The 11,251-nt window shown below is 51.3% G+C and overlaps 1 protein-coding gene across 3 annotated transcripts; it reads left to right on the top strand.

Annotated features, from left to right (window-relative positions):
* The first annotated feature begins 1,836 nt into the window (after positions 1–1,836).
* LOC105919516 (carnitine O-acetyltransferase) lies at positions 1,837–11,251 on the top strand. 3 transcript variants are annotated; one of them, XM_036135777.1, is made up of 14 exons: positions 1,837–2,125; positions 3,064–3,354; positions 3,628–3,746; positions 4,512–4,565; positions 5,662–5,749; positions 6,084–6,258; positions 7,215–7,393; positions 7,499–7,599; positions 7,685–7,807; positions 7,888–8,010; positions 10,103–10,238; positions 10,341–10,403; positions 10,507–10,644; positions 10,718–11,251. In XM_036135777.1, the coding sequence occupies exons 1-14, from the start codon at positions 2,099–2,101 to the stop codon at positions 10,931–10,933; spliced, it is 1,833 nt and encodes a 610-aa protein (XP_035991670.1). In that variant the 5' UTR covers positions 1,837–2,098; the 3' UTR covers positions 10,934–11,251. The 3 variants fall into 3 exon arrangements, with proteins under 3 accessions (XP_035991670.1, XP_035991669.1, XP_035991668.1); XM_036135776.1 differs by having other exon boundaries at positions 1,838–2,125; positions 5,584–5,749; positions 7,688–7,807; XM_036135775.1 differs by having other exon boundaries at positions 1,838–2,125; positions 5,584–5,749.

The following is an 11,251-nucleotide window of genomic DNA, read 5'->3' as shown; positions in this document are numbered from 1 at the left end:
CATAAAGTATTACAGGTACACCATCACTGAAGAATATACAGGATTATTTAAAGCTACAGATGGTAATCGTTTGTTATACTGGGTAAAATCGTCCTTCCATCCTGATACATGATCTATTCAGAAAAAGGAGGTAAAACATCCATCTCTGCGACGCTGTTTGGTCAGAATGGCAGCGATCGGTACCACGGTTCTGACTGAGGTTCTCTGGAGTCCAAAGCCTTGGATCTGGAACCCTTTCCAGACAGAAGGAGGTCAGAGACTTTGGTTCTTGAAGTTCTTTAGATCAGGGATCCTGATGTCCTCTGCCTACTTCGTGCTGTCAGTCCGGTTCTGCTTGAAACTGAACTCAGGTGTGCAGAACCTTTGGTTAATACGGACTGTTCCACACAGATCCAGGTGGGTTTAGACACATTCTTTAAATCATTTGAAAACAGTTTTCTGTATTTAGTTGCATCATCGTGTTCTGATATTAATAACTGAAACATTTCATTTTGACAAAAAGTGAAAACAGCCCAAACCTGTGAGCGGGTCAGACCCTGAACGTACAAAGCAATGTTGGGTCTGATTGGATCTCCTTGCAGGTATTTTTCATGGTCAGCTCACCTGCTGAACACCTTGAAGACGATGGCCAGCTGATCTGACTTTACAGAGGCAGCAGAGGAACGCTGCTTCATGACCTGAGGAGACAAACAGACCCTCAGGGTGGTTCTGTTGTTCAGGTCCAACTGTCCAGAAGCTGAGAACCTCCTGAGGTTCAGAAAATTACTTTGACTTTACTAAGGAAGGGCTGAAGGATGGAGAATTTGGTGCTTTTATAATTGTTTACATATGAGGATTATTTAATGAGACAACTTTGCAGCCGGATTGCAGTAAAGACCCGTTCAGAACATCTGCAGAACCTTCTGACTACCTGTTCTAGTCCATCTGGGACTAGTCCATCAGGTAGACGGCCGACACCAGGGCCTTGGCCTCCTAGCATACAACCAGAACCTGATCCGGAACCGCCGTCCAGCGGGGAACATTCACAGAATGTTGGACCCAGCCTGCTCCAGTTCGGAGAACCAGGTTCTGGAGGCCTTGCTGCAGAACCCGGATTTAACCCAAACACAGCTCAGCGCTGCCCCCAGGTGGCAGATACCCGCCACTGCATCCAGTCATGGACAGCATGAATGTTCTTTAAAACGACAGAACCTTTTCACCAGATCCTGGCAATATATTCATTAAAGGCCTTTCAGAGTGCATTACACAAAAATAGATTTTAATGAACTTACTGAGATCCATAGGCTCAGAAAACCAACAAAGGAAAAAACACAAATCTTTGAACCAGTTATTTATGTCTCAGTACTACTTTTTATTTTATTTATTATTATCTTAATGTAACGCTTACATTAAATTTGTCCCTGACTGTTGCTGAAATAGCTGTAGCCCGACAACAATAAAAAATAAATATAGAATCCAACAGTCAGTAAAAAAAAACTGCTTAATATGGAATTAAAGTAAACCAAGTCAGATTACTGATATTGCTATGATTTTTTTATTTTGTAAAAACAGAAATTTGCAAAACTTAAATAAAAATTGTAAATTCCAACCCATAAAGTTACTTATGGAGGTAGTTTTTCTTCAATTGTGAACGGTACCATAGCATATTTAAACGAAATACATATTTATTAACAGAGATATCTAATAGGCAGGGTTAAACCTGGACAGGTTGCTCTGTGATGGATAAAATAAAGTCATGGCAAAAGTTTAACGCTTATACTGCAAGCAGCTTTTATTCTGGTGAGTAGGATTAAAAATTTTATATATATTTTATTATATATATATGTTCAGGCAGCCAGTGAGGTGCAGAGGGAATGTGTCTCCTTCCAGATCCTATTTCTGACAGCTGAGCAGCATTTCTCTGCCTTGGAGCTGCTCAGCAGGTTTCTTCTTCTTCTTCTTGATTTTTTATTGGCGGTGCTCAGCAGGTTTGTTCTGATGTCCTGCAGGTAAAGGTTCACCTGAGGTAAAGCACCAAGAGTTGTGGGGTCAGACACCGAGCCGAGGAGCTGATCCTCCCCGCATTCAGACCGCGGTCTGTGGGCGTTTCTGACCCACAATGTTGGCTTTTTGCAGCAGAGCAGTGGTGAGTAAAAACAGAAGCAGCTAATGTAGCAGAGAAACGTTTAAATCTGTTTAAATATCCGAGTTTAAGCCACAGAAACAGCGTCTCTGACATTTATCCTGGAATTCCGCTTTATCCGAGCAGCTTTATCGACTCTGACACTTTAATATTTAAAGTTTTCTGACCAAAGTTGCCCAGCTGTTAGCTTAGCTTAGCCGGAGCTAGTTAGCTCAGGTGGCTAATGTTCAGCTCATGCTAACTGGGTGAAAGGTCAGTTTAGCTGGGTTACCTGGCAACTAAAACAGATATATTTGTCTGGTTTAAGAACCAGCTCCGTTTAATTGAATGTTTTTGTTGTTTAAAGCTGCTTAAGACGTCCATTTCTCTGCTGTCTGGTTATTTTAGGATTTAATTCCTGCAGCAAACAGGAGCCTGAATTAGTTCACATGCAGCTTGGTGTCCTTCACTCAACACCTGGAGAACGTGAGGCTTCTTCCACAGGAACCTCAGGGTTCCCTGCAGGGTTCCCTGCAGAGTGTTAGCGGTTTTGCTGACAGTCAGGGAACCTTTGGGGAACGCTGAGCCAAAGGTCCCAGAGGGCGTGGCGTTCAGCAAACCTGGTTCAAAGGTCTGAATGACTGTTTAATTGATCACATGAGCTCAGGGATAACCGTAGAAACCATGAAAGGAACTTTATCAAGGTTCCCTGGAGGACAACTCACCTGACTGCACCTGAGGAGAAGATTGAGGGAACGTTGAGCGTTGTTCTGCTTCTTCAGGGAACGGCTCCTGGAGGCTGGGTGCAGAGGACATGCTGCCTCCTGGGAGCTGCAGAGTGGTCGCTTCAGCCGCTTCTAATCTTTAGGCAGCAGAACCAGCAGAACCAGAGCAGAACCAGAGCAGAACCAGGGAGCCTTTCTGTCTGCTGCACCTCCAACCTGTGGTTTCTCTCCTGAAAGGCGGCCATGGTGAGACCGTGCGTCCTCGGGAGGCCCCGCCACCTGGTGAAGCCCGTCTGGGCGAGCCGGGTGGCAGGCAGGTACCTGAGCCATCAGCGAGGGCTGCCCAGTCTGCCCGTGCCCCCCCTGCAGCAGACCTGCCAGCGCTACATGGCGGCGCTGGAGCCCATCGTGGAGGCGCACGAGCTGAGCCGCACCAGGCGGCTGGTGGAGGAGTTCCAGGAGGCCGGAGGAGTCGGAGAGCGGCTGCAGAGAGGCCTGGAGAGGAGGGCCAGAGGAGCCGACAACTGGGTAAGCTGTGCTTCTGCTTCCTGTAGGAGGTTCTGATCCGGTCCGTCTTCAGCGTGTCTCAGCAGAAAAGCAGCTTAACGGCTGAAAGGCTGAGAAATAAACGCGTTGAACCGTTTTTACATTGGTTAGTTCTTCAGGTGAAAGCCACTCCGTCCTGTTTGCAGTCATTTCCACTTTAGACGCAGCAGCAGCAAATATTTCAGCTCCGCCTGCAAAGAAGCCTGACAGAACCGGGTCAGAACCGCTCTCTAAACCTGCTGTGCGTCTCTGCAGCTGTCCCAGTGGTGGGTTCAGGTGGCCTACCTGGACTTCCGCATGCCGGTGGTGGTCCATTCCAGCCCAGGACTGGTTCTGCCCAGGATGGACTTCAGGGACCGAGCAGGACAGATCAGGTGACCCAGAACACGCACGCAGCCCGCTTCCTGTTGTCAGAACGGCTCCGGATCGGACCTGTGGTTCTGAGCCAGTCTGACCCGTTTCATCAGACCCGTCAGAACCACAGCGCTGCGCCGGTTGGGTTCTGGAACCGTAGCGGTTCATACCAGTCTGTTCTTCAGAGGCAGAGGGGGTTCTGACCGGGTCCGTTTCTTCCCTGTCATTTAGTTTTAGAAACTTGCAAAAGTTTTCACACCCTCCAATGTTTTACTCTTCGTCGCCTTAGAACCCAAAACATTTTGGAGCCGTAGAACCGCACAGTAGAACCGCACAGTAGAACCCAGCAGAAGTTCTGCAAATGACCCTTTACCTTCACACCCCTCAACAGAACCCAGTGGAACCGGTTCCTTAGAACCAGAGTCCAGCTGTGTGTAGTTCAGTCAGTCTAACTGCAGCTGCTCCAGAACCAGCATCACGGAGACCAAGGAACCCAGCAGACGGGTCAGAGAGAAAGTTCTGGTCCAGTTCCAGAGCGAACGTGTTCTGGTGCCGGTACCAACCACCCTGAGGACCATCAGCCTCCCTGCAGCGGCACACGGTGGCGGCAGCGTCATGCTGTGAGGAAACGGACCGCCGCCTCCTGATGTTCTGCCATCTGCTGCTTCCTGGTTCTCTCTGAGCTGAAACGCCGGTTCCAGCCTGCAGCTGTGGAACCGGACCTCTGAAGCGCTCCCAACAGAACCGGGCTTCAGCTCCATCAATAACCGCCTCTCTCTCTGTAGGTTTGCTTCCAGGCTGATCGCAGGAGTTCTGGACTTCAAGACGATGATCGACAAGTAAGTGCAGCAGCTCCTCGTTGGTGTTTGTGGAAGGTGGACCTGGTTCTGTCCGCGTTCTGCTTAGAACGCGTCGCTTAGGCTACGCTCACGCTGCAGGGAAGGCCGACCCATACGGTCCTTTTCATTAACAGAAATAAATGAACATGCAGAGAACATCACTATGTAATGCTGTTTATCTGAATTAACGTTACATTTCAATCAATAAATCCTCCTACTAGGCTAGTGAAACTTAACTAAACTACTAAGCAAAATAAAGATAAAAAGAAACTAAGCTAAGGAACCATTTACACACAAAAGAAACAAAAGACAAAATAAAATGGTTGATAATCATCAGAATAATTCAGTGAATCCTGGTTCACTGCAGATCTGATTTAAAGAACATGGAATGGAGTTAAATTAGCTTAACTAATTTAGAACAACATTTGCCATGTTTTCAACCCATTCACAATGTGAATCCTAAGTAAACAAAACATTATTTGACGAAATAACATTTAAAGAATGATTTGCTCAGTAAAATCATTTACTTTAGAGACGGTAGATTTTATCAATGCAATGATACCTCCAGGCGCTAGGGGTCGCTGTAGCGATCACTCGCTAAAAGCGATTACTCCTAAAGTTAAACAAAACAGCATTAAATCGACATTAATATTCCATATTAATGCAGTGATAAGGCTCATAGCTCTATTGAATGATGGCAGAGAGAAACCAAGCAAGCTTTATGCTCTAAAACGTCTTTTTGTGAATGTCTGGAACCGGAAATTACCAGAAGCTAATAGCATTTTGGCTAGCGGATTTCGGCATTAACTTTAAAGACTTCAGCTTTATTTTTAGCCATAATGAGAGCCCGATAACATAAACATTAATATCCTACCAATGTATGAAACCCTTGTGTAGATAATGTTTGTCTAATGACTTCAGCAGCGGCTGAGAACAGCAGAGCTGCAGAGTGAGCCTTTCTCTGAGGAGGTGTGGCTGCTGGTGACTGAGCGTTCCCGCCTCCATCTCTGCTTTGCAGTGAAACTCTGCCGGTGGAGTACCTGGGAGGGAAGCCCCTGTGCATGAACCAGTACTACCAGGTGCTGTCGTCCTGCAGGATCCCCGGCTTGAAGAGCGACTCGGTGGTGAACCACGCCAGGAGCTCCCGGCCCCCCAGACACATCACGGTGGCCCACAACTGCCAGGTGAGGAGGGGGGGGGGGGGGGGGGTCATTCCAGGTCCTCTGCTTCAGCCCAAATGGTTCTGGTTCTGGTTCTGGAGAGAGAGCCGTGCGCCTGAAGAGGGAAACCCTCTGATTGGTCTAACTTTGCCGTCTGCTGGGATGAAACGCTTCCTGGTTCTGGTCCAGATCTGGATGCTTGGGTTCTAATGGCTCCACAGGGTTCTGTGAGCTTTTATCACGCATAACGTGCTGCAGAGGTCTCAGTAAATCACATGTTGTATCTTAAATCTTTTTATAGTGATTTCAGTCTCTGATGCGCGTCGCTGACCCTAACCTTCCTCCTCCTTCCTCGCAGTTCTTCCAGCTGGACGTGTACAGCAGCGATGGGACTCCGCTGACCCCAGATCAGCTCTGCGTCCAGCTGGAGAAGATCTGCGGAGCCTCAGGGGAGGCCGAGGCTGAGCCCGTCGGCATCCTCACCACCCAGCATCGAGACGTGTGGGGAGAGGCCTACCTGCGCCTCATCAGCGGTGGGTTCCCAGAGAGGAGCGCCATGCAGGGCGTCAACCTGCGGCTCCACGGGTTGTAGCGCACACACCCACCACTAGATGGCAGTCATGGTGCAGAGAATCCCAGCTTCAGCAGCAGTTCTGCTGGTAGAAGAAGGCGGCAGCTGAGGTTCCTGCCTCGGCGTGATGATGTCACAGAACCCTTAGTCTGGGTTCTGCTGAGGTTCTGCTGGGTTCTGCTGAGGTTCTGCTGAGGTTCTGCTGGGTTTAAAGCTCACATTTTCACCGTCAGCGTGAAGAAATCCCATATTTGTTGGACCATAAGGCGCAGCGCATTATAAACGCACTGAATCTTCTTCCAGATGTGGAACATCACTCCTTCACGTCTCTCTGTCGTCTCTGTGGGAGGACAGAGTAGCTGGACTACACTGCCCTGTTTCTACCATAAAATAAACTTTATGTTAAATTAACTTGCTAGGTTTATTGTTGCTAGCGCCTACTCCAGGCTAGCAACAATGAATGCACTTCTAGTTCAGACATTACAGTCAGGCAGTCTGTAGACAGCTCAGGGGTCCTCAGGTAGTGACAGTGTACCGTAATGCTCCTAATATCCACTGAGCGGAGCGGCTTGTTGCTAACCAAAGTCACATTTACACATTTTAACAGATTTCTGAGCGCATTGCACCACATAGAATCAGTCAGCACAACTTTAATCACATATAAGGCGCAGCCTCAGTTATTGAGACGATTGAAGGATTGTAGTGGTGCCTCATAGTCTAAAGAATACGGCAGGAAAGCTGTAGCCTTCGTTAGCGCTAAAGCTGCAGGGCTGGAATGAAGCCGTGTCCAGACCTCTTCCTGAGGAAGCCCGTTATAACGGCAGCTGAGCAGCTCTGACCTCAGCCACGCACAAACGTCTCCAGGAGGTGTGAAACCTGCAGAAACCCCAGTGAGCGTCTCCTGTGGTCTGTGTGCAGATGAGACCAACAAAGAGTCGGTGACGGCGATCCAGAGGAGCATCTTCACCTTGTGTCTGGACGGAGCCCCGCGTGGAGCGGCCGCCGAGCTCCACCGCAGCTCTGCCGCCGTCCAGATGCTGCACGGAGGAGGCAGCCGGGGCCACAGCGCCAACCGCTGGTTCGACAAGACGCTGCAGGTAACCCGGCGCCGCCGCCGCCGCGCGGTCCGAGTGCCGCTCCAGGCGCTGGAAGCAGGGAGCCGGCGTCTTCCTCCGTTTCTGAAGTCCTTTTGTCTCCTTCAGTTCATCGTGGGAGAAGACGGAACGTGCGGGGCCAACTACGAGCACGCTCCGGCCGAGGGCCCGCCCATCGTGGCGCTGATCGACCACGTGGTGGAGTACACGTCAGTGAGCCGCCGCCGCCGCCGCCTGCCGTCGCTCTGCTGACTTCTGTTTGAACGCTGCCTTCCTCTGCTGTTCCCCTGGCAGCAGGAGGAAGCCCGAGACGCCCGGGTCCCCCGCGGGGTCCCCGCCCGTCCCTCGCAGGCTGCGCTTCAACGTCACGCCTGAGATCCGGCGGGACATCCAGGACGCCAAAGTCAGCATGGACAGGTGAGAGCCGGCGGCGCCGCCGGCGCCGCGGCTTGGCCTGCCGTCCAGCGGCGTACGCACTCAACGTTTGTCCCCCGCAGCCTGGCGCAGGACCTGGAGGTGAGGGTGGAGGTGTTTGGACACTTTGGCAAGAATGTCCCCAAAGCTCACAAGATGAGTCCAGACGCGTTCATCCAGATGGCGCTGCAGCTGGCCTACTACAGGTGAGAGCAGGAGCCCACCTGCCGGCGCTCAGACTAATCCGTGAAAGCAGCCGAGAGCAAACGAACAGAGCGTCCTTTTCACCGAGCCCTGTGGCTTAAATAAAGCTGTTGCAGCGTTGCATCATGGTCCCTGTAGTCCCCCTGGACCCGCAGGCTACCTCCAGACGGCCTACAGGTGAGTGTCCAGGTATCCCTGCTGTGAGAGGCTGCCTCTGCGTGGATGTGTGAAATTCCTTTGCTTACAGCCGTCCCTACTTCTCCCCATGGTACGTGTTCACAGTTCAATCTGAGTTCCAGTCCAAGGCTAGAAGGCACATCGTGCTGTTCTGCAACTTAAAGGACAACTTTGCCCAAACTGCACGGCACTTCTAGCGGTTGTTCCTCTGGACTTGGAGGAGTTTGCAGAACTTTAAGGCGGCTTTCTGGAGCGCTTCTCCTGGTGCTACATGGTTAGTGGTCAGCAGCCTACAGCGCTGCTTTCAGGGAATCTGACCAGAGATGACTTTCCATCGTGGCTACGCTGCCTGAACTTCAAGCCTAGATGGTTCTTTAAAGGCTGCGTTCCAAAATCTGGAACTTCAGCGGCTTTGAACGTGATTATTGTGTTTTTATGGGTTGGTGTTCTGTAATCACGTGATACTTTCTCCATATCTGAAGTCTTATGTCCAGAACGTTAAAGCCCCAGTGTGTATGATTTTCTCACTGGTGCGCTGAATTAATTACGGCCGACCTGGTTAAGCGCGTGATAACTTCTACGGAAGCCGCTGAGTGTCATAAATGTGACGATGTCAGCATGTCCTCCATGCATTAGCTCCTGCTAGCAGCTCAAAGCTACGGTCATGGTGTCAAACGCTTTGTGGCTCCAGAATTAGCCGCTATAAACACGAGTAAAGACGCGGTGTCACTGCGCGCCGCAGACGGAGAACGGCTGATATCCCTCCGCCTCCGCGTACACATCCGCCCTGAGAGACGAACACGGCGGCGTCTCTGCTGGAGGACGGAGTAGCTGCTGCTCTCTTTCTAACATAACGCCTAAATAAAGGTTCTAAATGTTCTAATGAATGAACTCAGCCGTCCAGCAGGAAGCTGCAGCCTCAGCGTCTGCTTTAAATCCCGCTCCCTGATGGATTATCTCCACCTGGTAATAGTAGCTGGGCTCATATAGACGCTCCTTTCTGCGGTTCTTACTACTCAGGTAGATGATCTACGGCCGTCTTTGCTGCTTTCTCCTCCTCCACCGACGGCTCGTCTTCAGACGGATGGAAACGCGTTGCTCACAAGTTTGTCCCTTTTCTGCTGCTGTAGTCAGAAACCGTGACGCAGCACGGCGCCCCCCAGTGGCGCACCGCCAGCTATGTATTAATAAACTAACGCATCATTTTTGATGTGAGGTTATCAGACTTTGCCAGAATATTTATTCATAAAAGAATAGTTTTGCTCATTAAAAGCCAGATTAGTTGCACTCTGTCCCTTTAACATTTAGTTTCTTTGAACACAACTTACCTCCAGTTACTTATTGTGTTTTTATGGGTTGGTGTTCTGTAATCAGGGGATATGTTCTCCACATCTGAAGCATCCAGAACGTTGAGGTCAGAAGCCCGACTTTCTGGAAGCGTCCCGCTCAGCGCCTCAGAACGTTCCCGGTACTTTTCTGGAACCTGCAGGACAGAATCTGGCACTGAAATGTTGCTTTAATAGAACTTGGAGAACATGTTCTCTGAGTGTCGTTTCCAGAACGTTAACGTTCTGAAGTCTAAAGGACGCTCAGTGCCGCGTTCCTCTAGGTGTCGGCAAAGAACCGTGTGAACAGCGCGGTTCCTTAATGCCGGTAAACGAGCATGACGGTGGTTCTGTAGCTGAACGTCTGACCCACATCACCCAGCGGCCTCCAGCAGCTTTAAGACCAGGCCGACCTTTATTCTAGGCTCCTTTACCAAGGTTCTGCTGCTGGTTCTGGACCCGTCACCAGAAACCCGCATGGTCTGAAGCTTTATCGGAGGAACAGCTTCTCTGGACGAGCTGCCAGAATTCAGCGGATCCCATTGGCCCGCTGAGGTTCTGCAGGTTCCTCACAGTTCTCCCCGTCCTGCAGGAGGTTCCGGCGCTGCTGCTCCACGTACGAGAGCGCCTCCCTGCGGATGTTCCGACTGGGCAGAACCGACACCATCCGCTCGGCGTCCAGCGCCTCGGCGTCCTTCGTTAAGGCCTTCGACGATCCCAGCAAACAGGTGAGCGGCGCCGCCGGGCGGTTCTGGTTCTGGTTCTGGTTCTGGCTCGGCCGCTTTTCACGGGAGGCTTTAACGGAACCGCCTCGTTGCTGTTCTGCACAGAACCAGGAGAAAGTGGATCTGATGGAGAACGCTGTGAGGGCCCACCGCGCGTACACCAACATGGTGAGTGGACCTCCTGAAGCCCGCGTCCTCGGCACCGGAGGCAGAACCCGAGCAGAACCGGGGCCGGGCTGTGGGTGAAAGGCCTGCGTGTGTTTTTATTCAGGCGGTCAGCGGGCAGGCCATCGACCGACACCTGCTGGGCCTGAAGATGCAGGCTGCCGAGGAGAACCTCCCGGTACCGGCCGTCTTCACGGACCCGGCCTACGCTAAAGCTCTCCACTACCGTCTGTCCACCAGCCAGGTAGCGCCGGACCCGGTCCGCTCCGCGTTCTGAGCTCTGGCCCAGCCCGACCGCTCTCCCTCTGCCTCTGCAGGTCCCGTCCAAGACGGACTGCGTCATGTGTTTCGGGCCGGTGGTACCGGACGGCTACGGCGTCTGCTACAACCCCATGGAGGACCACATCAACTTGGCCGTGTCGGCGTTCAACAGCTGCAGGGAGACGGACGCGGCGGTTCTGGCCGGCGCCGTGGAGGAGGCTCTGCTGGACATGAGGAGGCTGCTGGACCAGAACCCCCGGTCCAAACTGTGAGACCCTGTGGAGACCAGACGTTTCCCTCTCTGGTCAGCTGACTGACCCGCGCTGAGCACTTTAAGGTCCGGTGGTGCCGGCTGGGCGGTTCTGGTTCCTTAGCGGGATTTGAACAAAAATCAATAATTGATTCATTTTCTGAATTAATTTTCTGAATTCTTCAACCGGTTCTTCTAAAACTGCTTTGGAGGAAACGTTTAAATGTTGCAAAACAATCAGATAGAAGTTTGTAACGGATCATTTAGAGCAGGGGTGTCAAACATATGGCCCGCGGGCCGGTTCCGGCCCGCCGAAAAATTTAGTCCGGCCCGCTGGCTA

This window comes from Fundulus heteroclitus, chromosome 4 (genome assembly GCF_011125445.2).
Source record: "Fundulus heteroclitus isolate FHET01 chromosome 4, MU-UCD_Fhet_4.1, whole genome shotgun sequence".
NCBI lineage: Eukaryota > Metazoa > Chordata > Actinopteri > Cyprinodontiformes > Fundulidae > Fundulus > Fundulus heteroclitus.
Note: the sequence above shows the minus strand (reverse complement) of the source record. Positions and strands in the feature narration are given on the sequence as shown.

What these genes read in the sequence shown, in the direction of transcription:
- LOC105919516 (XM_036135775.1), top strand. Translation starts at nt 2,099, where the DNA reads ATGTTGGCTTTTTGCAGCAGAGCAGTG. An exon ending in GACCGAGCAGGACAGATCAG is followed by an intron (nt 3,747 to 4,511) that starts GTGACCCAGAAC and finishes CTCTCTCTGTAG; the next exon opens with GTTTGCTTCCAGGCTGATCG. An exon ending in CGGTGGCCCACAACTGCCAG is followed by an intron (nt 5,750 to 6,083) that starts GTGAGGAGGGGG and finishes CCTTCCTCGCAG; the next exon opens with TTCTTCCAGCTGGACGTGTA.